Genomic DNA, 26,374 nt, shown 5'->3' on the forward strand with positions numbered 1-26,374 from the left:
TTAAGCTTCTCATTCCTTGGTCTTCTTGATCATCAGTCAAATTTGCATTAAAATGATTATTTCCTTCATGAAGTCTGGTTTCTTTGGTGGTATCACAAACCACAATTAATTATAGTGTCAGCTTTCTCTGCCTTTTTCTAAGAAATGTAATTGCTTTGAGTCCGTTGTTAAACAAATGCTATGGCTTATATCTCTGGAAGCAAATCAAGGCACAGGTGTTTGCTCATGTAATGCATGGACTGTATTTCACTCCTTTAATGTTTTCATGGAAAAAGAACATGATACCGAAACAGAACTGGTTGTAGGTAAGATTATTCAGTAACTAATTCATATTTTGTCTGACTCAGATCCACAGAAGAGCAAGAGCCTTGAAGAAACTGGCAAAACAACTAATGGAAGGCAAAGTTGTTCTGTCTTCTAAATCTCTTCAGAATTATATCATGCCTTATGCCGTGACTCCAATTTTTGATGAGAAAATGCTCAAGGTAGGGCATGAGATATAGAAATTAATAAACCTCTACCCCTACCATGACACACTTTGCTAAAATGTAGGTGGAATTGGTGGCATCCATGTTGATGTCATCGCCACAATTAGAGGCTTAAAGTAGCTCACAGAACTGTGCCTGGCACATAGTAAATGCTATATAAATGCTATTTGTAGTTTCATTATTATTAGCTTACAAAGGCCAACCACAAAATATCCCTCCTCCTGGAAGTTATCACATTACAGAGACAGCATATTTTATTTTATATCATAGGACTTAAATCTGGTTAACTCCACTTATCAATGGAGTCATTCTTTTTCCAAATGACTTTTAAGAATTGAAAAGTTAGCTGGGGGTAGTGACATGAGCCTGTAGTCCTAGCTACCTGGGAGGCTGAGGTGGGAGGGTCCTTTGAGCCCAAGAGTTCAAGGTTGCAGTGAGCTCTGATGGCATCACTGCACTCCAGCCTGGATGACAGAGTGAGACCATGTCTCTATAAAAAAATAAATAAAAATAGCTACCATTCACATTATATCAGGTACTAGGCACCATTTTAAGTACTGGAATATTAAAAGAATTATCTAAGTAGTTAAAAGATTGCTCCCTTAAATTCCAGTAAGTACAGCTAACTCAGAGTTTTATGGCATTGAAATATGAATGAGGTGTAGATGGAAAAAATAAACTATACTTAACTTTGGTTGGTATTAGCATGGTATATCTTTCTCTAGCCTTTTATTTTTAACCTACTTGTGACTTTACATTTAAAGTTTATTTCTTATTGGTAGCATTTAACTGGATCTGACAATGTCTCCCTTTTAACTGTTATTTTGACCATTTACATTTAATATTATTAATAAGGTTGGGTTTAAAACCGTGATCTTGTTTGTGGACCCACTTTTTTTTTTTTCCGCTTTTTTCTTTCTCCTGTTGGATTAATTGTGCATTTTTAATGAGTTTATATTATCTTTATTAGTTATTGTGTTATTTTTGTCATAGGTCTTTAAGCCACACAGAACATTATTGTCATTTTTGCCTTAAATAGTCGATTATCTTTTAAAGAGATCTTTAAAGTCAGGACATTTTTTTTATGTCTGCTTACATATTTATAATGTCTGGTACTCATCATTCCTTTGTGTACATCCAAATATTCATCCAGTATCATTTTACTTCTGGCAGGAGAACTTCCTTTACATTTTTTGTAGCGCATATCTGCTAGTGATTAATTCTTTCAGCTTTGTCTTTTCTTGTGTTCATTTTTGAAAGATATTGTTGCTGGGTACAGAATTTTATAGTGACAGGGCTTTTTCTTCATCCAATACTTTAAAGATTCTGTATTGTCTTCTGACTTCTATTGCTACCATTGAGAAGTTATTCTTTGTTTCCCTGAATGTAACGTATCCCCCTCCTCCTCTCCCTCTTCCCCTCTCTGTTCCTTTCTTCCTCCTGAAAATTTTTCAGCCATTATTTCTTTAAATATATTTTTGGATCACTTCAGCATATTTTATTAGGTCAAAGTTGTCCCATAAATCACTGAGGCTTTAGTATTGTTTTGGTTTTTGGTCATTTTTTTTCCCCCTGAGTTTCGTTTGTTTCATTTTTCTATTGCTATGTTTTCAAGTTCACTATTTTTCTTCTTCTGCAATGTCTAATTTGCTGTTAATCCCATCCAGTATATCTTCCCTCTCAGAATTGTCTTTGTTTTTTTATCTTTAGAAGTTCAAATTTGGGCCTTTTAAAATAAAACATATCTTCCATGTCTCTCCTTAACATGCTCATACTTTCCCCATTTAAAAAAAAATTGATATTTTAACTACCTATGACCATATTAGAATTGTGTTAACTCATTGCCAAAGGCTAATATTAGACATATACTGCAAGAAACTGAATGGAGTACAGCCATAGGTAGCATATAGGAATTTAAGGGGAATTTTGGTCAAAAATAAGTCATCAGATTATAAATGTCCTCTTCCTTGTTGATCATATGGCATATTTCACTTATTTTAATGTCTTTGTCTACTAACTATCATCTGTATCATTTCTGGGTCTATTTTATTGATTGATATTTTTTCTTCTAATTAGAGATATTTTTCTGCTTTGTGTGCTGGTAATTTTTTCTTAGATGCCAGACATTAAGAATTTTATGTTACTGGCTGCTAGGTATATTTGTATGTCTTTAAGTATCCCTGATAATTATTCTCAGATGCAGTTAGGTTACTTATAAATAGTCTGGTCTTTTTGAGGCTTGCTTTTAAGCTTTCTTAAGCAGGAGCAGCCGTTAGTCTAGGGCTAATATGACCTACTGCTGAGGCACTATCTTTCTGAGTGCCTGAATACCTAATGCCTCATGTATCATAAAGTTTTTCACTCTGCCTAATAGGAATGTGGACTTACTATAGTCCCCTACATACAAGCGAGTTTCATTTCCAGAGCACATTTGTAAGTCCAGCCAAGTTAGCCTAGGTACCCTACTGACACAATTGGCTGTATAGTACTGGACTGTAATATAATAGGTTTATAATACTTTTCGCACAAATAACACATAAAAGACAAAAAATAAAACATTTTTAATCTTACGGTTTGGTACCTTGAAAAGTACAGTAGAACAGTACAGTCCAACAGCTGGCATCCGGGGACTGGCATTGAGTGGGCAGGCAAGAAGAGTTCCTGACTGGAGGGAGGAGAGGAGTGGGAAGTGTCAGAGGTAAAGGATCGTCAGCAACAGGAGTCTATGGGCAAGCTGCAGTGTCACTCATGCCTGACGCTGGCGGCACAGGTTCTGCTTCCTTGCTGGGTTCAATTCTATCTACCCTCTTGAAAAAACGATTCAGTGATGTCTGGGTAGTCGCTCTTTTTTCTCATCATAGGTGACACGGTGGCACCGGATGGCATTCTGAACAGCTGTGCAACTTCGTGAATCGTGCTATGTTCGGGTCCTGAGCCTCAAAACCTAACAGTGCTTCCTTAGATAAAGAAAACCCCTTGCCATCTCCTGCATCATGAATCTCTTCAGTTCTTCAGTTACTTCTTCCTCCTGTCTCTCTTTGTCCTTTCTCTGCGCTGCCCATTCCGTCAGGTCTTCATTCGTAAGCGCCTTGTGTTGTCCAGCCAGGAGGTCACAGCGAAGTCATCCTCTTGCATATCTGGCTCCAGCTCTCGCTGAGGGTCACTGAGTTTCTGAAGACTCTTTGGGTTCCTCACCCTCCTTCTCAGATCCAAGAAAATCATAAACTGCGGGCAAAGGTACTTCCAAGCCCCATTCATGGTGACAGCTGTAACCTCACATCCAGCAAAGCCTTGTTAGATGTTATTCCAAAATTGTCGCAAGGTTGTTCCCGATTCATCACTTGCCTTTACTGCCTGATGAAAAATGTGATATAAATAGTATTTCTTGAAAGTCACTATAGGCTGGGTGCAGTGGCTCACACTTGTAATCCCAGCACTTTGGGAGGTGGAGGAGAGAGGATTGCCTGAGCTTAGGAGTTCAAAACTAGCCTGGTCAACTTGGCGAGACCTTGTCTCTACAATCAATCAAAAAAAAAATTAGCCAGGCATGCTGGCGCACGCCTGTACTTGAAAGGCTGAGGCAGAAGGAGTGAGGATTGCCTGAGCCCAGCAGGTCGCGGCTGTCATAACCATGAGCATGCCACTACACTCTAGCTTAGACAACAAAGTGAGACCCTGACCCAAAAAAAAGAAGAAAAGAAAAGAAAAGAAAAAGTTGCTATACCTCCCTGGTCCATAGGTTGGATGAGTGACATAATATTTGGTGGCAGATGTACTACTTGGACGTTGGAATGAAAGTCGTCCAAGATGGGGGTGGCCTGGAGCATTGTCAAGCAGCAAAGGACTGTTGAGTGTGACGTCCTTCTCTTCTCCAGGCAATATTTCTCTAGCTGGTAGAAAAACCAGTCCTGGAAAATGGCTTGTGTAACCCAGGCTTTGGAGTTCCTCCTCCACACAACAGGGAGAGAGCCCTTGGCTATGTTTTGAAGCTCTTGGGTTCTCAGGACGATTGCCACCAAACAACAGAGCCAGCCTGTCCTTTGCTGCTTTATAGCCTGGCATCAGTTTTTCCTCCTCACTGATGTAACTTTGACCTGGCATCCTCTTCCAGTACAGTCCTGTCTCATCCACATTAAAAACCTGCTCAGATAAATGAGCACCTTTATCAATCATCTCTTAAAGCATTTTAGGAAATTCCTGAGCAGCTACTGTATCTGCATTCGCTGCCTCACCACTTACTTTTACATTGTGAAGGTTGGCTCCACCCTTGAGCCGATGGAACCAGCCATGGCTGGCATTAAGAGATGCACCCTCTGATTCTTTGCTGTGTTTCTTCAAGTCTTTATAAAGGCTTTTAGCATTCTCTTGAATCAGCATTAAGCTGAGTGGGATTCGATACTGATGCTGATCCATCTACACACTGAGACGTTTCTCCATCACTTTTCCACGCTTCTTTGATATTGTCAACATCATTGGCACAGCAGACTTAACATGTTCCTTGATCTTGTCCTTGTTCTTTAGAATCGTGCTGATGGTTGAATGATTCACATTATAAGGATAAGTGACGTCTGCCATCTTTTTGCCTCCACTCTCAATTATTTTCACTTTTGTTTCCATCATTGTCACATGGTTCGTCTTAGCAGTACCAGCTACATCCCTGCTGCTTTTATACTTGCTTCCAGACACCCTGGGCTTTAAATAAAGTATCTTTAAATAAAGATACTGTACTAGTATACTCTATACAGTACACAAGTAAAGTATACAAAAGCACAACCACTTGTAGAGGATGCATGTATGTGACAGTGTACACCAGATCAGACACATGAACTAATTTACATGATTGCACATGCACGTTTGCGTCTTTGAAAGTTCACAACTTGAAGTATCATATGCAGGGGACTCACTGTATGCTCATCCTGATACGGTTTTTGATGGTTGTTTTGCCTGTTCCCTTTGGTAGGTCTTTGCCTGTCTCTTTCTTGCTGACATCCACTGCTAGTACTCAGCAGAAGACAAGGTGCTTGCTCTGAACAGCATCTCCTCAGTGTGGCTCTCCTTTGTGGCACACTGCCCTGTGGACTCTCGCCACCAGAGCGTCAACTCTGCCTCCTTTACTCAGGGACACCACTGCTCTTTTTGTTTCCCATCCTATGCTGCAACCTGACAGTTCTCTCACATTAAGTTGGGGGTAATTATATGGCTCACTCCATTTATTTTCTTTCTGTCCTGTATTGTTTGATGTCCAAAGTCTGAAAATTACTGTTTTATCTATTTTGTGTACTTTTCTAGTCTAAGGTATGAAGGTAAGTCTAGTTCCTGTTCCATCGTGGCCTGAAAAAGCTCTCTCAGAGACATTGTACTTTTGAGTGCTGAGCAGTACAGTACATAGTTTTTGACATATGTCACTTTTGTACATTGAATTTACTTCATTTGCTGCCTGTAGTCTTGTACCCATCGGGGCAGCCTGAGTGGAAAAGAGTCCAAAATATATTAATATCCATTAAAGGAAGGTGTAATTCTTTTAAGCTGATAGCATCTTGTCCTAGAGCTGGGGGTGAGAGGATAAATGGCAGATAGTTTGGATATGTTCTCCTTTCTATAATTTCTGATCACCTAATGTCTAAGCTTTTTAATATACTGAGTTAGCCTTATATTTTGTTAGCAAATGCCTACTCTGACTGATGCTCTTGATTTATTTCACAGCATGAGAACATAATTATTGCTGCTACAGAGGTTGTTGGGGCCATTTGCAGGCATCTCTCCTGGTCAGCATATGTCTATTACTTGAAGCATTTCATTCATGTTTTACAGACAGGACAGATCAATCAAAAGTTGGGTGTCAGGTATGGTCAAACTACTTATTTTGTTTTGTTTTTAAACTATTTCCTGAATTAGCCTTTCAACAATCTCAACTTACTTTTTTACTTTATGTTAATGAGGTTGAGTAATGCTTGGTGAGGTCAAAAATACTGATAAAAATAACTTTAATGTTTATAAGTCTTTAAATTTCCTCTCCTAATAATCAAATGATATTGATAATCAAACGAACATTTCTGTGTACTTTTTTTTAACAGTTTGCTAGTGATAGTATTAGAAGCATTTCACTTTGACCACAAAACTCTCGAAGAACAAATGGGAAAAATGCAGAGTGAAGAAAGTAAGTTTTTGAAATGTTCCTAAACTAGATTTTCATCTTATTTTTGGATAATTTATGACAGTGATTGAGCGATGGCAAAATTCAACTTATTCCCTTCTTCTGTTCTTGTAGCAGTGATTAGTTAATGAGTTAGAAGGAAGCTAAAATGAATGGATTAAGTTGGGTTTGTTTGTTTTGTAGAGATAAGGTCTTGCTCTGTTGCCCAGGATGGTCTTAAGCTTCTGGTCTCAAGCCATCCTCCTGTGTTGGCCTCCCAAATGCTGGGATTACAGGCATGAACCACTGTATTTGACTGGTTTATGTATTCTTGTAAAACTTTCTAACTGTAGAGAAGACCGGTCAAAATTAATTAGTGAAAAAGTCCGAGCTGTAAATTATTTACATAGAAATCCAATTTTATTATCTCTTTGTGTGGAAAGAACATTAAGCAACAAAAACAAAGAAGAGAAATAGTAAAAACTTAGAGCAGCAATCAATGAAGTATAAATACAATAGAAAAGATCAACAGAGCTAAAAATAGAGATTTGAAAAGATTATAAATTGGCACATGCTTGATAAGATTGATCCATAAATTAGCAAATGCTTGATAAGATTGATTCACAAAAATAAAGGGCATTATCAGCAATATTAGGATTTTTTAAATGTCAGAACTAAGTGAAAAAGATAAAATAATATTATGATGTTTGTATTTATGAATTTTAATACTTGGGTAAGATGTATAAATTCTTAGAAAAGTATAATCCAAAAACTAACAAGAAAAATATAGAAAATCCAAATATATCTCTAACCATTAAAGAAATTGAATCTGCAGTTAATCATCTGATGAAAATGCCAGGCACAGAATGTCTTATAGGCGAGTTTTATTAAACATTCAAGGAACTGATTGTTTCAACCTTAGACCAGCTATTTCAGGTGGTTGAAAAAGACGAGGCTCCCACTAACTCATAAAATTGGTATAATTGCATATCCAAAACCAACAAACTGACACTGGGAAAATGGAATGTTACAAACACTGTACTTATTAAGAGAGATGTACAAATTCTAAACCATGTATTTGCACGTCAAATTCCACAGTCAGTGAAAGCATTAACAGACATGGCTGTGTTTGGTTTATTCCAGGAATGCAGGGTTGGCTCAATACTGGAAAATTATTTAATAGAGTTTAAAAATTAGTGTATAAAAACATGCAATGGTTTAGGTAGATGTAGGGAAGCCATTTGATTAAATTCAGTATGCATTCATGATTTAAATGATTATTTAGCAAAGAATAGATATCTTCTTAACTTGTTGAAGAATGTTTTTAAAAAACCTACTGCAACATCATATCCAGTGGTAAAGAATCACAAACCTTTGCTTTAAAACCAGAATAAAACAAAGGTAGCTACTGCTACTACTACTCATAAACATTTTCATTTTTTTAAAACACATCTTTCTTTAACATCTTACCTGAGGCACAGTTGTGATTAAGTCTAACCTTCTGTCCAGTGAGGGTATCAGATTACCAGTCTTACCTGCAAGCTGTTCTCAGTGTTTGGAACGCTAGGGAAGTCAATAGGGATACTTCCCTTCCTTCAATTAGACTCATTTCACCTCTGGAATTATGCATTCCAGGCATTGGTGACCTTGGCTTCCAATCTGGGTGAGGACTAGTAATTTCCAGTTATCAAATAAAACAAATCCTCTACCTCAAAACTCATGACCAACTTACAACCATATGGCTTTTGCCTGTTAAAACAGCTCTTCTCCCTTCGTTTTCCCTCATGGTTGGCAAAGCATCGCGAAAGAACATCCATTACATTACAGTGCAAACAAGAACCCCCGCCTCCTAGTTACCAGCAGTACCCTAAGTTAACCTGAATTAGAGCTGGACCAAGCTGGGGTGGAGCATTGTCCTTTAGGATGAGGAGAAAGGAGCACCGTGGAATTATAGTTCTGAATGATGCCGAGTCAAAAGTTTTCATTTTCTAGTTCTTTATTCTGCATGCTAGTAAAAGGTGGTCAACAAAAATGAGATGGTGAGTCAAAGAAGACAGTGGTCTTTTGATGGAAAATAAACCCAGTGACAAGGAGGTCAATAAAGTTTGAAACATTTAGTGAGCACCTATATCAGCTGAGCTTTTAGAAACCTTATGCCATTTGTCCTCATTAAGAACCAGGTTGTGTGCGGTGGCTTATGCCTGTAATCCCAGCACTTTGGGAGGCCTAGGTGTAAGAATTGCTTGAGGCCACGAGTTGAAGACTAGCTTTGGGAACATACCGAGACCTCTTCTCTACAAAACAGGCAGTCATGGTGGCTCATGCCTGTAGTTCCAGCTACTTAGAAGGCTGAGGTGAAAGGATTGCCTGAGCCCAGGGGGTAGACATGATCATGCCACTGCATACTCCAGCCTGGGTAACAGAGTGCAACCCTGACTCAAAGAAAGAAAAGAAAAGAAAAAGGCCGTCGAGCTAGTTACTCCACATTTTTGGTTTGAGAAACTGAGGTTCAGAGACATAAAATAACTTTTATAAAGCTACACTGCCAGTAATGAACTAAAAACTAATAGCTACCACTGTTTGAAAGTCAGTGAAGTATCAGAAATATGTTTCAGGAAATTATGGATTTTATCTCATTTAATCCTCATAATAGCCTTGCAGGCTGGGTGCCATCTGTGTTTTACTGGTGAAGAAGCATAAGCCCACTTGGGTTAAGTTAACTGACTGTGGTCACATGGTTTGTTAGCTGAGCCAAGTCTGGACATGGCCCACAATGCTATTCTACCTAATTGCCTTCAATAAGCTGAATCCTAACATAAAGGAAATGTCTGTATCCGGGCTGTTGGCTGCCTTGGAAACCTCCAGCCACAGGACTCTACAAGCTTTCTCTTGCCTGAGGCCCTCTTGCGTCTCAGCTGTCTCAGCTGCCCGGTGTCTTCCCCAATTGTCTTGTGCTTGCTGCTCCATGTTCTTTTGCAATGGACACTTTGTCTTGTTAGACTCTAAGCTGTGAAAAAGCAGAATCCCCAGCCCTCTCTCGTTGGCTGTTCTCTCCTCAGCGCTTGCCTGCCTGCCCATAGCTGGGGATTAGGCAACTTTATAGGAAGCTGGCTGATAGTGGACAAGAGTGCTTATCACAGCTGTGGTGTCTGCTTATTTGAGATAAGGTGACTTTTGTTGCTTCTTAAACATAGACACAACCAAAGTGATTGAGTTGCCAGAGCATGAGGCCATGGACTCAGAGCACATGGATGAGGAAGAGGAGGAAAGTGCACACAAGAGTTTGTTGGACAAGGAAGACCTGGGAAGCCCCGGTGCAGCTGCTCCTGAAGGGCCGTCAGCCACGGAATCTGAGTGCCTCAACAAGGCTGTCTCTTTCCTTCCTCGGAATAAGGAGGAGCTGGAGAGAACAATTAACAATATCCATGGAACCATAACTGGGGATATTCTTCCCAGACTCCATAAATGCCTTGCATCTACGGTAATAATTCTTGGGGCCCAGTGAGCTCGGGTGCCAGTGGGGCCCTGTCAGACTGAGGTTCTTGATGATTAACTGGTTGATTTCAGCTTTGGATTTCTTTTGTCTCAGCCCTTCAGTTCATTTTCCTTCATAATACTCCTTCTTTATGATTGTGACATGGCAGATAAGTGCTTTTCTGCCTCCAAAATAGACACTAAGAGACTCCGTGTCCAAAAAAAGGTTACTAAAAATTAGAATATGTTTCTTTTCTGCTTCTTGGCCAATTCTCTGTTATTCAAAATCCATCTTTCCCCAGGTTAACAGGGATGATGTTTAGCAGTGCATTCTCATGAAGCCAGACCTTGCCTTGCCTTCTCAGTTGTAAAACACGGGTCGGCAAACTATGGCCCAGCCTCCTTCTGTAAATAAAGTTTTATGGGAACACAGTTACACTCATTCATTTACATAGTGTCTAATTCTGCATTTTCATCACAACTGCAGAGTTGAGTAACTTCAACTGAGACCAGAAAGCCAAAAAATACTCTCTGGCCCTTTACAGAAAAGGTTTGTCAATCCTGCCATAAAATGTTGACTTGGTCATTCTGTATATTTATAAATAAGCCTCCTTTATTAGATGTAATACATTATATGCCAATCAATAATGTCACTCAAAAACTTGAGAGCTCCAGTTGACACAAATTTTATATGACTTTTTTATACTTCACAGTACTCTTAACCCACATCAGCAAAATTTGGCCTTACTTATTTTCTGATGGCCCCTTTGGAAACATTCTTTATTTTTGAGCCAGGGTCTCTGCTGACCAGGCTGGACAATACTGGCAGGATCATGGCTCACCACAGCCTGGACTTCCTAGGCTTAGGCAATCCTTCTGCCTCAGGTTCCCAAGTGGCTGGACTACAGGTGTGCACTACCACGTCTGGCCACTTTTTAAATTTTTTTGTAGAAATAAGGTCTCACTTTGTTGTCCAGGCTGGTCTTGAACTCCTGGGCTCAAGTAGTCCTCCTGCCTCAGACTCCCAAAGTGTTGGGATTACAGGCATGAGCCACCATGCCTGGCAAGTAGAACAGTTTTTAGAGAGTTATTCTCAAATTGCACAATTTAGTTTGTTTTTAAAGACACTAAACTTAGAAGTGGGTTTATGGTCTACAAAAAGAGCTCATCTTTCAAATGCAAGATTGCTGGGTTGGTCTCTAATCCATTTGTTTTTGTGTTTGTTTAACCTAAATTTTTCTTACAGACTAAAAGGGAGGAAGAACACAAGCTCATCAAGTCCAAGGTTGTGAATGATGAGGAAGTGGTTCGAGTTCCTTTAGCTTTTGCCATGGTTAAACTCATGCAGTCCCTACCACCAGAAGTTATGGAAGCCAATCTGCCAAGGTGTGTGTGCCACAATTAGAAACATCCCGTGAAACTCAAAAATGGGTCTTTTCTTCCTGACTTTGGCATCACTTTTGTTGGGAAGAGGAGAAATACTGTCATATTTGCCATGATTTAGAATCCTAAGTGGGGCATTTGAGTTATGGGTAACTGAATGACAAAAGGGCATTTGTATTTTTATTTGCTTCGTCATTTTTCAACTTCTTGTTTTCTAGTATTTTGCTGAAAGTGTGTGCCCTCCTTAAGAACAGAGCACAGGAGATCAGAGACATTGCCCGCAGCACCCTTGCAAAAATCATAGAGGATCTGGGTGTGCACTTCCTGCAGTATGTCTTAAAAGAATTGCAGACAACCCTCGTCCGTGGGTACCAGGTAATTCAAATCAAGTGCTTTATGTGCAGGTTGGATTGGAGTTCAGTTATTTGCTGCTTGAAAACCATAAGTTGTGGTTCCTCAGGCTTCTCTTTAGTAAAGCTGACCCACTGAGATGCAAGCAGCAGTTTCCAGAAGCTTCTACTCAGTATTATAAATAATCTATTATTTAAAAGTTCCTATTTTGGGTTTTTTTGTAAGATCCTATAGGCCTGGGTTACTTGATATCAAGTTGGATTTGGTGTTTTTCTTTCTTTTTTTTTTCTTTTTTTTGAGTAGGGGGTCTCTGTCAACCAGTCTTGAGTACAATGGCACGATCACGGCTCGCCGCTATGACTTCGGCCTCCCAAGTAGCTGGGACTACAGGCACCCGACACCACGCACAGCTAAATTTTTAATTTTTTTCTTAATAGAGAGGAGGTCTTGCTATGTTGACCAGGCTGGTCTTAAACTCCTGAGCTCAAGCAGTCCTCCCACCTCAGCCTCCTATAGTGCTGGGATTACAGGCATGAACCACCACGCCTGGCCCTGATATCAAGTTTTATAGTCTCTGTGCTCATAATAAAATTTTTGTTGAGTGTATTGCCACAGATGTGGATAATAAAGAACACACATATTTGTTTAGGATTTGAAACATAAAACAAAAGAGTTATTGCCAAGCAGAATACAAACACTCTGAAGGTCACACATTACCCAACCCCTTGCTGCTCCAAGGATGGACCCTGGACATGCAGTGTCAGCAACACCTGGGAGCTTGTTAGAAATGCAGGATTCAGGGACCTATACCTGGCCAAAGACACTGCATTTTCATAGGATCCTGGGTGGGTTACAGGATGGGAGTACTGCAACTCTTCTTCTCAAGTATGCAGCCAAGACTCCTGCTAGTCCGCCTCTACCTTGTATATCATGGTTTGCTGACAGTAAGTTCCTGTTCCACAGCTTATAATGTCACACATTCACAATGTCCTTATTCATCCACTTCATATGGTTTTTTAGTGGTTGCTCTGGATATTGCCATAAGCTTACTTAACTTTTAACAGTCCTGAGGATCAGTATTTACCATGTCAAGTGGGCTGTGGACCTTATAACCTCCCCCTTGTGTCAGAGCTATTTATGTATCAACATCTCCATATATGGAAAACATTAGGCAGCATGTTTACTTATAATTCTCAGATATATTTTTTGTTTGTTTGTTTTGAGTCAGGGTCTCACTCTGTCACTCCAGCTGTGGCCTAATCACAACAATCACGGCTTACCGCATCCTCAACCTCCCAGGCTCAGGCGATCCTTCTACCTCAGCAACATGAGTAGACAGGCACACACACCACCACGCCCAGCTAATTTTTTGATTTTTATTTCAGGACAAGGTTTCTCTATGTTGCCCAAGCTGGTCTTGAGTACCCGGGCTCAAGCAGTCCTCCCACCTTGGCCTCCCAAAGTGCTAAGATTACAGGCATGAGCCACTGTGCCCAGTCTTGTCAAACATTTGATAATGAACTCAAGAGGAGAAGAGTGGTTTAATATTTTACCCAGATCTTTAACATTTTTGCTGGTCTGTCTTCATTTCTGAATGTCCATGTTTCTTTCTGTCATTTTGCTGTAGGCTCAGGTCTTCATTGAGCTGCCTTGGAGAACAGCCGTGGCAGCAAGAGTCTCTCAGCTTCTTTCCATCTGTGAATGCCTTTCTTTCACCTTCACTCCTGATGCATTTTGTTGCTGGGTCTATCATTCTGCACTGACAGTCAGTCCTTTCCTAGATGTTTCCTTGTAGCCTTTCTTTTTTCCCCACATCAGACTGGTAACATGCCAATGTCGTAGCAAGGTTTGAGGGAGACACCTCTCACATGAGTGTGAAAACCCAGTCATCATGTTTAGGAGCTACAAAAGGAACCCTTCCCACTTGGCTGATGAGTTACTCAATATGTTGTCTCCCTAAGTAATGTGCTGTTTTTCTCTGGCTGCTTTAAAGACTTTTTCTTTGTTTTTATTTTCAGCAGTTTGATCATGCTGTGTCTATGTGTGGATTTCTTTGGATTTATCCTTTTGGGGATTTGCTGAGCTTCTTGACCAAATTGAGGAGTTTCTAGCCAAAACTCCTTGAAGTACATTTCCTCACTGCCCTCCTTCCCTGGGGCTTTGGTGAAACGAATATTAGACCTTTCATTTTTTCCCACAGGTCCAAGACTCTGTTCATATATTTTTTTCTGTTGTTGACATTGGATAATTGTTTCAGTCTGTCTGCAGGCTCACTGGCTCCTCCTCTTTCCTGTCCCTCTGCTATTGGAAATCCAGTGGATTTCTCGTTTCAGTTGATGGATTGTCAGTTCTAAAAGTACCATTTAGATCATGATCTTTTGTTTCTTTGCTGACACTTTATTTTTCTGTTGGTTTCAGTCTTTCATCTAGAAAATGGGCTTGATTCGTCTCACTTTACCATGCACTTCCCGCAACTGTGCCCAGGTCAGGGGCCCACCAGGCAGCAGCAGGACCGAGAAAAGCCACCAGAGTACGCCCTACCCTCGGCACTGCTGCTGCCACACCCAGAGTCGTGGCTCCCCCCAGTCCCCTCATCCAAGCCACTGCTGCCACTCCCACAGCGGCAGCGGGGTTGGGCAGTGGGCGTCGAGGGCAAGTACAGCATGGCTCTGGCCTTCAGGACCCATGCACACATTTTTAGCCCTTTACCCATTCAGAATATAAAAAGTGCAGCTCACTGCTGCATTCATTTAATTTTACATAGACATGCTCTTTGAGGCTGAAGCAAATCTGACTGGTATTCAGTGTGGAAATACAATATAAAAAAGTGTCCTTGGTGTTATTTCTAAACAGAACTTGTCTCTAGTCCTAATGAGAATTGCAACAACAAAAAAGAAGAAGAAGAGAATTAATGAATTTTGTAATTCTCTCTCTCTTTTTAATCTTGGAGTAAACGCTGCAGCCACATGTACTGCCGGCAAGGATCCTCAGGTTACATGAGGAGAGGGTTATGAAACGCCTGGGTATTTAAAGGAGGAGTGTTTTTTCTCCCTAGCCACCTGTTCTTTAAGCCCATCCCATCATTTGTTAAAATAACTAAACTAGGGTGTAGAGAACAAGTAATTTGAGTTTTAGTATTAACCGTGCAGACTGTACCAAAACTGTATTCAAGTGTCACTCTTCATCCCTGTCCCCTAAGAGGATTTTCAAAAATTATGTAAAAGCCAGGTATGGTGGCACATGCCTGTAGTCCCAGTTACTCATGCAGCTGAAGTGGAAGGGTCATTTGAGCCCAGGAGTTTGAGACCAGCCTGGACAACAGAGCAACCTCCCTGCTCCCCACCCCCGAAAAAAGTATCTTTGTAAAGTTCACAGCAAACATTTCAAATACAGATGCTCCTTAACTTACGATGAGATGTTGTCCCAATAAACTTACAATGGGATTTTGTCCTAGTAAACCCCAATAAGTAAAGTCAAAAAATCATAAATTGAACCATTGTAAGTTAGGGTCCATCTGTACATGGAAGAACTTAAAAGTCACAGGTATGGCCAGGTGTGGTGGCTCACACTTGTAATCCCAGTACTCTGGGAGGCAGAGGTAAGAGGACTGCCTGAGCCCAGGAGTTCAAGACCCGACTGGGCAACTTGGCAAGATCTCATCTTTATAATAAATCAAAAAATTGGCCAGGCATGGTGGCATGTTCCTGTGGTTCCAGCTACTTGGAAGACTGAGGTGAAAGGATCACCTGAGCCCAGAAAGTCAAGACTGCAGTAGCTGTGAGTATGCCACTGCACTCCAACCTGGGTGAGACTCTGACTCAAAAAAAAAAAAAAAATTAAATTAAAAAATCTCAAGTAGGTGCCTATGAAAGTATGCCTTTAAGATAAAGACTGTGTATTAAGAACTAAGGTGTTTCCTTAGCCTCTGACCATTACCTGCTATTTACCTTGACATAACAGACTGGAAGCAACATAAAGAATATGAAACGCTTGAGAGGCTGTGTAGCTTAGTCTGTTTCTCACCCTGACTCCCTCTCCTCCCCGTGACCTCTGGGCACCTCAGCCCCGCCCTCACCCAAAAACTGCTGGGAGGGTAGCACCTGCTCCATCGATGGGATGGGTGAGGCTGAGGCGATCTAATACACGTGAGTGCTAATACCCTGAGCTCCCAGCAAATGGCAGCTTAGTTGTCAGAGGGTGTAAAAACGTGTTTCCTTCATAACATTTTATGTACCAGCTTCGATGACATTCAACAGTGGCAGTTCCTCAGTTCACAGGGTGGTTTTTTAAAATTTGAGACTCTTGTGCCTTTCTTAGAAATCACTGGCCTGGCTTAGTCACAGTCAGAGATCCTAAGCACAGTCATGTTTTTCTGAACATCTTTTGTACAAAGTGCCCGTTTAGTGGAAGGATCGTAGAGAGTGGTCATTTGTCCACGCTCTTCTGGCAGTAACGGACACACAGGCTCTAGGTGCTGCACCCTGCAGGGCTTCCTGGGGTTCATACGCTCACGCTATGGAATCCTTCACTGTTCATGCTCCCTGTGCATCTCATTGTAGGTCCACGTGCTGACGTTCACCGTTCACAAGTTGCTGCAAGGCCTCACCAGCAAGCTGCACGTCGGGGATTTGGACTCTTGTGTGGATATACTGATTGAGGTAAGATTTGGAAAGGGATTCATTTTTTTTCTTTAGTGAGCAAAGGGCACAAAATCAGTCCACAAAATAAGAAATAAAAATAGCCTATAAAAATGAAAATCATGTGGTATTTCATCTTTTAGATTAGCAGAGGTTTAAGAAGTGAAGACTAGAGTGAGAAGGCCACTCTGTCATTGCTAGTAGGTCATAACTCTGTATAATCTTTCTGAAAAGAAAATTGTATTTCAAGAGCTTTTGAAATAAGCAAAAATTTTCAGTCACTTCTGAGAGTCTATGGTAAAGGAATAAAAGTATGTTCACTAGGGGTTTTATTTATAATGTAGTGAAAAATTAGCCAGGCATGGTGGCTCATGCCTATAATCCCAGTACTTTGGGAGACTGAGATGGGAGAATTACTTGAGTCTAGGAGTTCAAGACCAGCCTGGGCAACATAGTGAGACCCTGTCTCTGCAAAAGATAGGAAAATTAAAATTGGATAATGTGCTAATTTCAAGGCGAGGATTAAGAAGAGAATAAATTTGTCCACAACGTTTTCCTTATGTTTTTAAAACTGTAGACTCTTAACACTTTGAATCAATTTAAATATTTACATTAATTTTGATAATTAAGTTGTAAATATCATGAGAATGCCTTGAGGGAAATTAAACTACTCTTTGATAATGTCAAAAAATAAGACCCTATCTGTATGGTTAAACAGTTAGGTACATCTGTGAAGAATTTTTCTTTTGTTTCCAGTTATATTGACCTTCAAGTGTTTTTGTTTTGTTTCTGCTTTGTTTTTGTTTTTGTTTTTTTTTAGCGCTTGTTCTCTAGATTACATCAAAAACTAGTGAGTTAAAAAAAAAGTGCAGTTCTCTTCCACGTTCGTTTAATTTTACATAACACGCTCTTAGAGGCTGAAGCAAACCTGACTGGAAACCCTGCTGTCTGGCTTCAGTCCAGTCCAGCTCGCTTTCCCTTGGTCTGGCTGCACCAGTGCCTTTCCTCAGTGACTGCTTATGTTGGTGCATCTCGCTGAGCACACGTCATGTCCTTTGTCTCTTTCCTTTCAAGATTTTTAACCGGGAGTTGTTTGGTGCCATTGCCGAAGAGAAGGAAGTCAAGCAGATCCTCTCCAAAGTCATGGAGGCGCGAAGAAGCAAGAGCTACGAGTCCTATGAGATCCTGGGCAAGTTTGTAGGAAAAGACCAGGTTACGAGGCTCATCCTTCCCTTAAAAGAGGTAAGGGCTTGAGTGCCACACGGGAGATCCCACCGCTCCTGTCAGAGTTCCTGATGGGGCTTTGCTGAGGAACCCTGACGCTGCATTCCTGATCACCTGCGGTTTCTTTTGGTGCTGAGGGCCCCGGTAGGCACCCCATGGCCACTAGGTGGCAGCCCCGAGTTGAGCACACTACTCCGAGAGCCGTGGTCCCTGACTCGACCAGATGAGAGCGGAAAGGCAGCAGTGACTGAATGCTGGTGCTTTCCTGCTGGGTCAGCGCTGGAACACTGAGAAAACCCAGAGGCTCTCAAGCTGTCCCAGTGGCTATCTCTGGAGGAACTTGCACATTATATATGAAAGTACTTGAAACTCTTTTTAGTTAGAAAAACATCCTCAACATCACAAATCATCAGAGAAACGCAAATCAAAACCCTGATGAGACACCCGTCTCATACCAGTCAGGTTGGCTATGATCAATAATTCAAAAAACAATATGTTGGTGAAGTTGCAGAGAAAAGGGAGCGCTCACACACTGTTGGTGGGAATGTAAGATAGGTCAGCACCTGTGGAGAGCAGTCTGGAGATTTCACAGAGATCTAAAAATAGATTTACTGTTCTATCCAGCAATCCCACTACTGGGCGCTACCCAAGAGAGCATACATTGTTCTACCGGAAAGACACCTGCACTTGTATGTTCATTGCAGCACTGTTCACAATAGCAAAATATGGACCCAACATAGGTGCCCGTCAGTGGTGGGTTGGATAAGGGAAATAAGGTACAGATACATCATGGAATACGATGCCGCCACTAAAAGAGAACAAAATCCTGTCTTTGCAGCAACGTGGGTGCAGCTGGAGGCCATTATTCTAAGCAAATTAACCCAGAACAGAAAACAAATACCATGCTCCCACTTACAAGTAGGAGCTAAACCCTGAGTATAGATGGCCATAAGGGTGGGAACAGAAACTGGGGGCTCCTAAAGAGGGGGCAGGGGGGGAGCAAGGCTCAAAAAGCTACCTGTAGTGTCTACCTTCACCATTTGGGTGACAGGTTTGATGACTTACTGTCATGCAAGACACCTTTGTAACTAGCCTGCCCACGAACACCCTGAAGTTTTAGAGAAAGAAAAAAATTTAGCCAGACGTGGAGGCTCATGTCTGTCGTCCCAGCTACTCGGGAGGCTGAGGTGGAGGGGTCACTTGAGCCCAGGAGGTCTAGGCTGCAGTGAGCCGTGATTGTGCCACTGTATTCCAGCCTGGGCGACAAGTGAGACCCCTGACTCAAAGAAAGAAGAAGAAGGACTATAACAGATACATGTGAATGGAGATGGGGAAGTAATCCAAATATGAAGAGAGAACACATTAGCAGACTCCATTGCAAAGACTGTTAAGTTCTTTCTGAGCCAGAATGTGCAGAACCATAAATAACAATGCAAAGCAGAATAAAAGAGGTTATGAGGGTATATTGTAATTCACATATTTGTGCAACTGTATACTGGCCTTCATGACAATAAACAATACAAAATCCACACATATTGGAAAGCCTTTGGCCACAGACTGCCGCCCGTATTGCCCAGAGGAAGCAGACTGACATTCACTAACCCGTTATATTCCAAGCACTGATACGTTCTCTCTTCTTATCTGCACAACCACCCTATGAGACCGATGGTCCTTCCATTTTTCAGAAAAGACAGTCCGGGCTTGGGAAGGTAGGAAGGAACACAGTTAAGGAGGAAAGCTAGGGTTTATTTGCGATCTCTCTGATCCAAAGCTCACATCCTTCCTTGGTTTATTCTGCCTCCTAGCGACCAGGGACTGTGGGTGACCCACCTTCCTCTTGTTTCCTGTGCCTCTTGCAGGGGTGAACATTCAATACATGTATTCATTCATTTTGTCATAGTTTTATTTACTGAAACTAGAGCAGTAAGCGCTGTCATGACATGAATTACTCTAATTCCAAGTCTATAACTATTCCTAGAATGTCTTTAGCTTTATCTGAGCCTGATCTGAGAGCATTAGACATGCTTTGAGGGTGAACCTGGGTCAGTAGAGCACAGACACCTGTGCTGTGTTCCATGAAGTCCCTCAAAGGGATGTAGTCATTAATGCGACGACTTACATGAGATAATAGCTGGGAAGGCTGAGTGTTTTGTGAGGCTGATGACCTCAGGTGCCCATGAAGTTCCTCTGATTTGGCTCAAACTGATGTCAAACACTGAAGTGTGGCCATGTGTTGCTTCTTTCTAGGGTTTCCTATAAGTCTTAACTATACATTTTGCTGAAGTCACCCCTTCTCTTGTACCTGGAGGTCGGGGAGGGCTTCGTTAGCAGAGAGCAGGGCAGGAGGAAGAACCCAGTGGCATACAGTCTGTGCACAGTGGCTGCCTCGGGTTGAGAGTGTGATTGCTTTTAATTTATATGCCATATCTGTGTTTGAAATTGTATTAGGGTCTGGGCTTGGTAGCTCAGCCTGTAATCCCAGTGCTTTGGGAGGCTGAGGTGAGTGGATTGCCTGAGCCCGCGGGTTCGATACCCGCCTGGGCAAGTTGGTGATACCTCATCTCTACAAATCAATCAAAAATTAGCTGAGCACGATAGCGCGTGCCTGTAGTTCCAGCTACTTGGAAGACTGAGGCAGAACGATTGCCGAAGCCCAGAAGGTCAAGGCTGCAGAGGCCAAGAGTATGCCACTGCACTCCAGTCAGGGCCACGGAGTGAGACTCCAACTCAAAAAAATTAAAAAAAAAAAGAAAGAAATTTTATTAGGAACATTTTTTAATTAGAAAAACCAAAATACATTATAAAGCAAATACATACAAGAAAAGTACCACAACAAATCAAAATGCAGTTCTGTGTTATCTCAGTGTGGCATGCATGTTTGCCTTTAGATCTTACAAAATACCACGAGTGCAAAACTGGCCCGGAAAGTTCACGAAACCTTACGCCGAATCACAGCCGGCTTGATTGTGAATCAGGACATGGCAGCAGAATCCATTCTACTACTCTGTTATGGCTTGGTCAGTGAAAACCTTCCCCTGTTAACAGAGAAGGAAAAGTAAGTTTCAAAATAAATAAATAAATAAACTATCTTTTAGGTGCTTGTTTCTGATAAGCCATTCAGTGGGTTGTTTTAATAATTTGCTGTAGTGAAAAATAAGTGTGTGTGTATGTGTGCGTGTTCACCTGAGTTACAAGATGGCACTGCTTGGTGGTGTAATGTGTTTTGACGTGAGGCTGTTTTCTTATGAAAGAGATGCCTGTGACAGCAGCCAGTTATTTTGCCATTTTGTTTTAAATATTTATTGAACCACAGTGAGGATAGGTTTTAAGTGTATATCTCTTATTCTGATTAATCAGATTTAGACCTGAAAAGATCTTAAAATGCCGCATATATTAGTGAACTTCCTTTGCATTTTGCTTCTGTGGTCTAAGTGTGACTCCTTGGAGTGTGTTTTCAGAATCAAGCACAGTGTGCTTGCTGTTCATCTTTGCTTGACTGTGAGTTCTTCAGTCTGAACTCTGTTTCTGAGGGTTGTCCTAGTAGCCTGGGTCAGTAACCTAATCACCTCTTCTGTGCCTTATGGTTATGAGGGAAACGCCAGAGGAAATAGCACATTATGTAGTGCTGGCCCCTCATGACCTTGGAGGGCCACAGTCATGTTTTGGAGTGCAACTGATAGTGTGCTTTTCCCTGTTTTTGTTTCTTGTGATTGACAGAAATCCAGCCACCCCAGCACCAGATCCACGGCTGCCACCCCAGAGCTGCCTTCTGCTTCCCCCAGCTCCAGTTCGAGGTGGGCAGAAAGCTGTTGTGAGCAGGAAAACCAACATGCACATATTCATTGAGTCTGGGCTTCGGGTAAGAATTATTCTTGGGGCAACCCCTTCGGGTCCCCTCCCACTGTGGGAGCTTTTCTGTCCTCTCAATAAATCCTGCAGCCTAAAAAAAAAATAATAATAATCTTAAAATGAGACTTGCCTTCGGGGAGGCCCCCTTTCTGTCCTGCTGGATTTCCAGGACTGCTCCCTTTCACTGAACATGCCTTACTGTCAATCAATTAGAGCTGTTGTTTAAGGTGCATTGGTTCATTCGCCAGTTATCTCACCCGGTACTTTGATGCTGTAACTGTCCCAGAATTAATGATTCTAACCTAATATTTATTAGGGTTTACTGTTGCTTTGCCCATGAGCACCTCTAAAATACTTTGAGTTGTTTTAAAAGATGATGAGCTTTTACAAACACACATCTGAGCATTTTCCTTTTTAAAACCCTTCATCGACTCCCGTTTTCCCCAGGGGAGCACCCAACTGTTCATTTGGGCATCAGGGTCCTGACCTCATAGAATACCACTCCAACACACATTCCCACTGTGCTGGTTTCCCATCTAGAGAGACGGCACACTCTCCTGCCTGGAATCTCACACCCACTCTTCCCTTTGTCAGATCCCTAAAAAACTCTCCAGGCATCCTGCATTTATACTTCATTTTCTTGAAGTCTGTCTTCCGGGCTAAGAGCAATCAAGACAGCAACTGTGTCTGTCTCGGTCCTTGCTGTGTCCTTCATACTGAGCCCATGCCTGGATTGAAGAAGATATTGAGGAAATGAACTTGGCAGCTCAGCTGCCTGTGACATCCACCTTCTTGACCTACGAGACCCTCCTAGGTTGTGTGTTATGTCTTAGGAATAGTTATCACGTTAAGTAGAAGTATCTGAACATTTCTTGTGTGTCTTTTAAAATCGTGTCACGTTTGTCTAACTCATCTCTTATGGGTAACTGATGTAACATGTCATTTTCAAACCTTTGAGCTGCTGCATCTGAGCCTGAAGACGTCAAAGGTCAAGTCCTCAAGCGAAGGAGCCCTGGAAATGCTGGATCCCTTTGTGCCTCTCCTCGTAGACTGCCTGGCTTCCATGGATGTGAAGGTGAGCCTCGTTTGCAGTTGTTTTGGAGCCTTCACAGGAGGAATGCCTGGAACTTACCCCTAGGCTCACGCTTCCTGAGGTGACTGTGTTTTTAAAGGGATTTTTGACCTCTCGAATGACCAGTATTGCCTCCAGTAAATTGCTTCCCATTTAACAACTCTGTCTCTAACAGTTTTGAAACCTCTTCTGGGTAAATACTTTCATTGGATCCTCACAACAACTCCATGGGGGTGAGTGGTGTCCCCAGACCCAACATCATCCTCATTGTCACAGTCACCATGTCACTGCTACTGCTTTGTGCTATGAATCCTAAAGATGCTCTCTCTAATCCTGACAACAATCCCGGCAGCATCTATTCTTTTTTCTTTTTTTTTTTTTTTTGAGTTGGAGTCTCACTCTGTCACCCAGACTGGAGTGCAGTGGCTGCTCCCGGCCACCGCAGCCTCGACCTGCTGGGCTCCGGCGATCCTTCCGCCTCAGCCTTCCAAGTAGCCAGAATTACAGGCATGCGCTACCATGCCTGGCTGATTTTTTTAATTTATTGTAGAGATGAGGTCTCGCTGCCCAGGCGGGTCTTGAACTCGCGGGCTCAGGCAATCCACTCACCTCAGCCTCCCAAAGGTGCGGGATTATAGGCTGAGCCACCGAGCCCGGCCATGCATCTATTCTTAATTTTCTTGTTTTATAGATGAGAACACGAGGACCTGGGCCAGGCTCAGATCTAGGATGTGAACCTAGGCCTGTTGGGCTCCAATGCCCACACATCTCCCAGTTACCTGCCTGTCAGTGAAGGTGCTGAGAGGTTCGGTGACATCTCTAGAGTCTAACAGCATGCGTCTCCAAGCTGGGGTATAAGCCCAGACCTTTCTGATTCCCAGGCTCCTCCTTGTATGTCTTCATCTAATCCAGCCCAGTGAAGACCTGCCAGGAGCAGAGCAGGAAGGGTTGTGTCCGAGCTCAGCTGACAGAGCCCCGTGATCTCCCAGATGAATCACTCGGTTCCACATACTTTTTCCATATCTGCTACATAGCACTTAACTATATTAAATTAAATGATAGTTAATTGGTTTCATGTTTAATTTCTGAGCTAGTTATCTTTTGCTTAAGTGCAGAGATGGTGTCCTTTTTATCTTTGTATGTATAATACTCAGTGGAGTGCCTTGTATACATAATATAAGTTTAGTAAGAGTAGATTGCATTGACGTAGCATTCTAGAAAGTAGAAAAGAATTTTCCAAAACCATAAAATTGGTCAATCACCCAAATCATTAGCCCCATGTGGGTCAAAGTACGTGAAGTCCTTTGGATTTGCTTTGGTCTACCTTCATTGCTAAGGCTAAGCGTTAAGTTCCACAGCAGGGGTGTGGGAAGCATCTTTACACTTCAGATGCAACTTTCAGATTGGCCTGGGCACAGCTTCTTACTTATTCAACTCAGGGATCTGTAGAGTCTGCATAGCCTCGGGTGCGGGATTGCTGGACTTGGTGGCATGCTGGTTGTGTGTGGTCATGTTTCCAGGTGATCACAGGTGCCTTACAGTGCCTGATCTGGGTCTTGAAGTTCCCTCTGCCTTCCATCGAAGCAAAAGCAGAACAGCTGACGAAGCACCTCTTCCTTCTGCTGAAGGACTATGCAAAGCTCGGGGCTGCCAGGGGCCAGAACTTCCACCTGGTGGTCAATTGTTTCAAGGTGAGACGTCTTCTCGTGCCCTTAGAGGAAGCCAGGGCCAGGATTAACATCAGAGTTGGGAGTGTTGGTCAAGACTTGAGACTGGCGGGCTGGCCTCCTGTGTGGAAAGGGACAGCTGTGGGCTGTATTTCGTGCTTGTCACATCACGGATCCTGATGGGTGGGCTTTCAGCTTCATTTGGGAAGTGAATTCATGGGATGTGCTGGCTTCTAACTTCATTTGTACCTTGCAGTGTGTGACCATACTTGTCAAGAAAGTCAAGGCTTACCAGATAACTGAAAAACAGCTCCAGGTTTTACTGGCATATGCTGAGGAGGACATCTATGATACTTCAAGACAAGCCACAGCGTTTGGTCTTCTGAAGGTATGCTGTCACCATTGTTGGCTGTTACAGCTGACCAACTTCACAGCATATATTAAGAGGGGCATAGTGTTTTGAGTAGCTCTAGACTTCTGAAATTCAGTAATTTATCAAGACTATTATGATTTTGGTGAGCCAGTTACAAATTAACGCATCTACTTATGAAAATGTTTAAACATGAGCATAACAGTTACATTTCCTGGGGATTCTGTATAAATACAGGTACTTTTTTTATTTATCACATGACAGTGCTGATTTTTCTTAATGTGGTAAAATATATATAACATAAAATTCATCATTTTAAAGGAAAAAAATCACCATTTTAACCCTTTTAAGTGCTTGCATGTTCTTTATGTTTTAAATATATGTATGAGTGTATGTTTATTTTCCTTTGAGGATACTTTCATATCTTTGAAAAGTGCCCACAACTGCTTTAACATCGAGTCTGCTTCCACCCATCTGCAATGAAACACGTGAAATGAGCTTGTCTTTTCCTTCATATTTTAGGCTATTTTATCAAGGAAGTTGTTGGTCCCAGAAATCGATGATATCATGCGGAAAGTATCCAAGCTGGCCATTTCTGCACAAAATGAGCCTGCCAGAGTCCAGTGCAGACAGGTTTGTAGAGAGAACTGCTCCCCTGCCAAGGGGTCCATGCCATGCCTGTGGCAGAGATGTCAGCACTGGCTGAATTTTGAAGATGACTTCGTGTTGTGTTGTTGCTTTACAATGAGACTCGGGCATCTGCGACTCCGTCAGGGAAGGCTTTCCTGGGGGTGAACAGATGAGCCACAGTGTGAAGGGAGAATAGGGCATGGCCTTCTTGGTGAGAGCTTGGAGAGCTTGGCTAGTCAGGAGCTCTGTGCAGGGGAATAGATGCAAGTGGTAGCAGGTTAGGCAGCTCCTTGTGGTCTTATTGAAGACTTGGGTCTTTGTCCTAAGTGTAGTGAGGAGCTGTTGAAACTCTGAGGCAGAACAATAACTGAATCAGAGTTGTGTACATGTTTGGCCTTCCCTGATCTGAGGTACAGATGGTACTCGAGAAGTGGAGAGGTCTGAACTGGAGACACAAGCTCAGCGTTAGAAATAGGAGGAAGGAGCATGTGCTTAGTGCTTGACACACATTCCCTCTGTTGAGTAACAGCCTCCACAAGAAACATATTTCTGTTTCACTAGGGAGAAAGCAGGCCTTGGAAAGTTTATGATGTCCCTTGGCTCTCACAGTTTCTTAATAAAGGAGGCAGAATGCTGTTATAGTCTGAAAGCGCAGCCTTAGACATACACTAGGCATGGAATGTGGTGTTGTCACATGAGCGAGTTACTTACTCTCTCTGAACCAACATCATTGTCTTCAACTGTGTTTTTAAAAAATGTATTACTATTGTGGTTATGATTATGATTGTGATTATAGAGACATGATCTTGCTGTGACACCCAGGCCAGTTTCAAATCCCGGACTTTAAGCAGTCCTCCTGCTAGGGCCTCCCAAAGTCCTGGGATTATAGGCATGAGCCACCATGCCCAGCCTTCTCTTCAACTGTAGAATAGGTTTATTGTCACATACTTTCTAAGGGGATGATGAGATATAACTGAGAGACATATTGTTATTCTTGTTCGAGGGGAGATACAGGCTGAACCACAGTCCATACTCAGTCTACTGCACCACCTGTCACAGAGAGATCAGCTTTCAACATGCGGGCTCAGATTTGGAG

The 26,374-nt window shown here is 42.1% G+C and overlaps 1 protein-coding gene across 1 annotated transcript in view; it reads left to right on the forward strand.

The window, feature by feature from the left end:
- UTP20 (UTP20, small subunit processome component) overlaps positions 1 to 26,374 on the forward strand; it is a 98,475-nt gene that overhangs the window by 60,696 nt on the left and 11,405 nt on the right. The window contains exons 38-51 of the mRNA XM_008064698.1: positions 348 to 485; positions 6,192 to 6,331; positions 6,563 to 6,645; positions 9,816 to 10,102; positions 11,342 to 11,481; positions 11,697 to 11,853; positions 16,389 to 16,487; positions 17,541 to 17,708; positions 20,579 to 20,745; positions 21,408 to 21,549; positions 22,498 to 22,614; positions 24,132 to 24,302; positions 24,535 to 24,666; positions 25,171 to 25,281. Of these exons, the coding sequence (XP_008062889.1) occupies positions 348 to 485; positions 6,192 to 6,331; positions 6,563 to 6,645; positions 9,816 to 10,102; positions 11,342 to 11,481; positions 11,697 to 11,853; positions 16,389 to 16,487; positions 17,541 to 17,708; positions 20,579 to 20,745; positions 21,408 to 21,549; positions 22,498 to 22,614; positions 24,132 to 24,302; positions 24,535 to 24,666; positions 25,171 to 25,281 (2,052 nt within the window). The remainder of the gene's footprint in view (positions 1 to 347; positions 486 to 6,191; positions 6,332 to 6,562; positions 6,646 to 9,815; positions 10,103 to 11,341; positions 11,482 to 11,696; positions 11,854 to 16,388; positions 16,488 to 17,540; positions 17,709 to 20,578; positions 20,746 to 21,407; positions 21,550 to 22,497; positions 22,615 to 24,131; positions 24,303 to 24,534; positions 24,667 to 25,170; positions 25,282 to 26,374) is intronic.

This window comes from Carlito syrichta, unplaced genomic scaffold (assembly GCF_000164805.1).
Source record: "Carlito syrichta isolate Samal-C Ts95f unplaced genomic scaffold, Tarsius_syrichta-2.0.1 Scaffold307930, whole genome shotgun sequence".
Classification (NCBI taxonomy): Eukaryota; Metazoa; Chordata; class Mammalia; order Primates; family Tarsiidae; genus Carlito; species Carlito syrichta.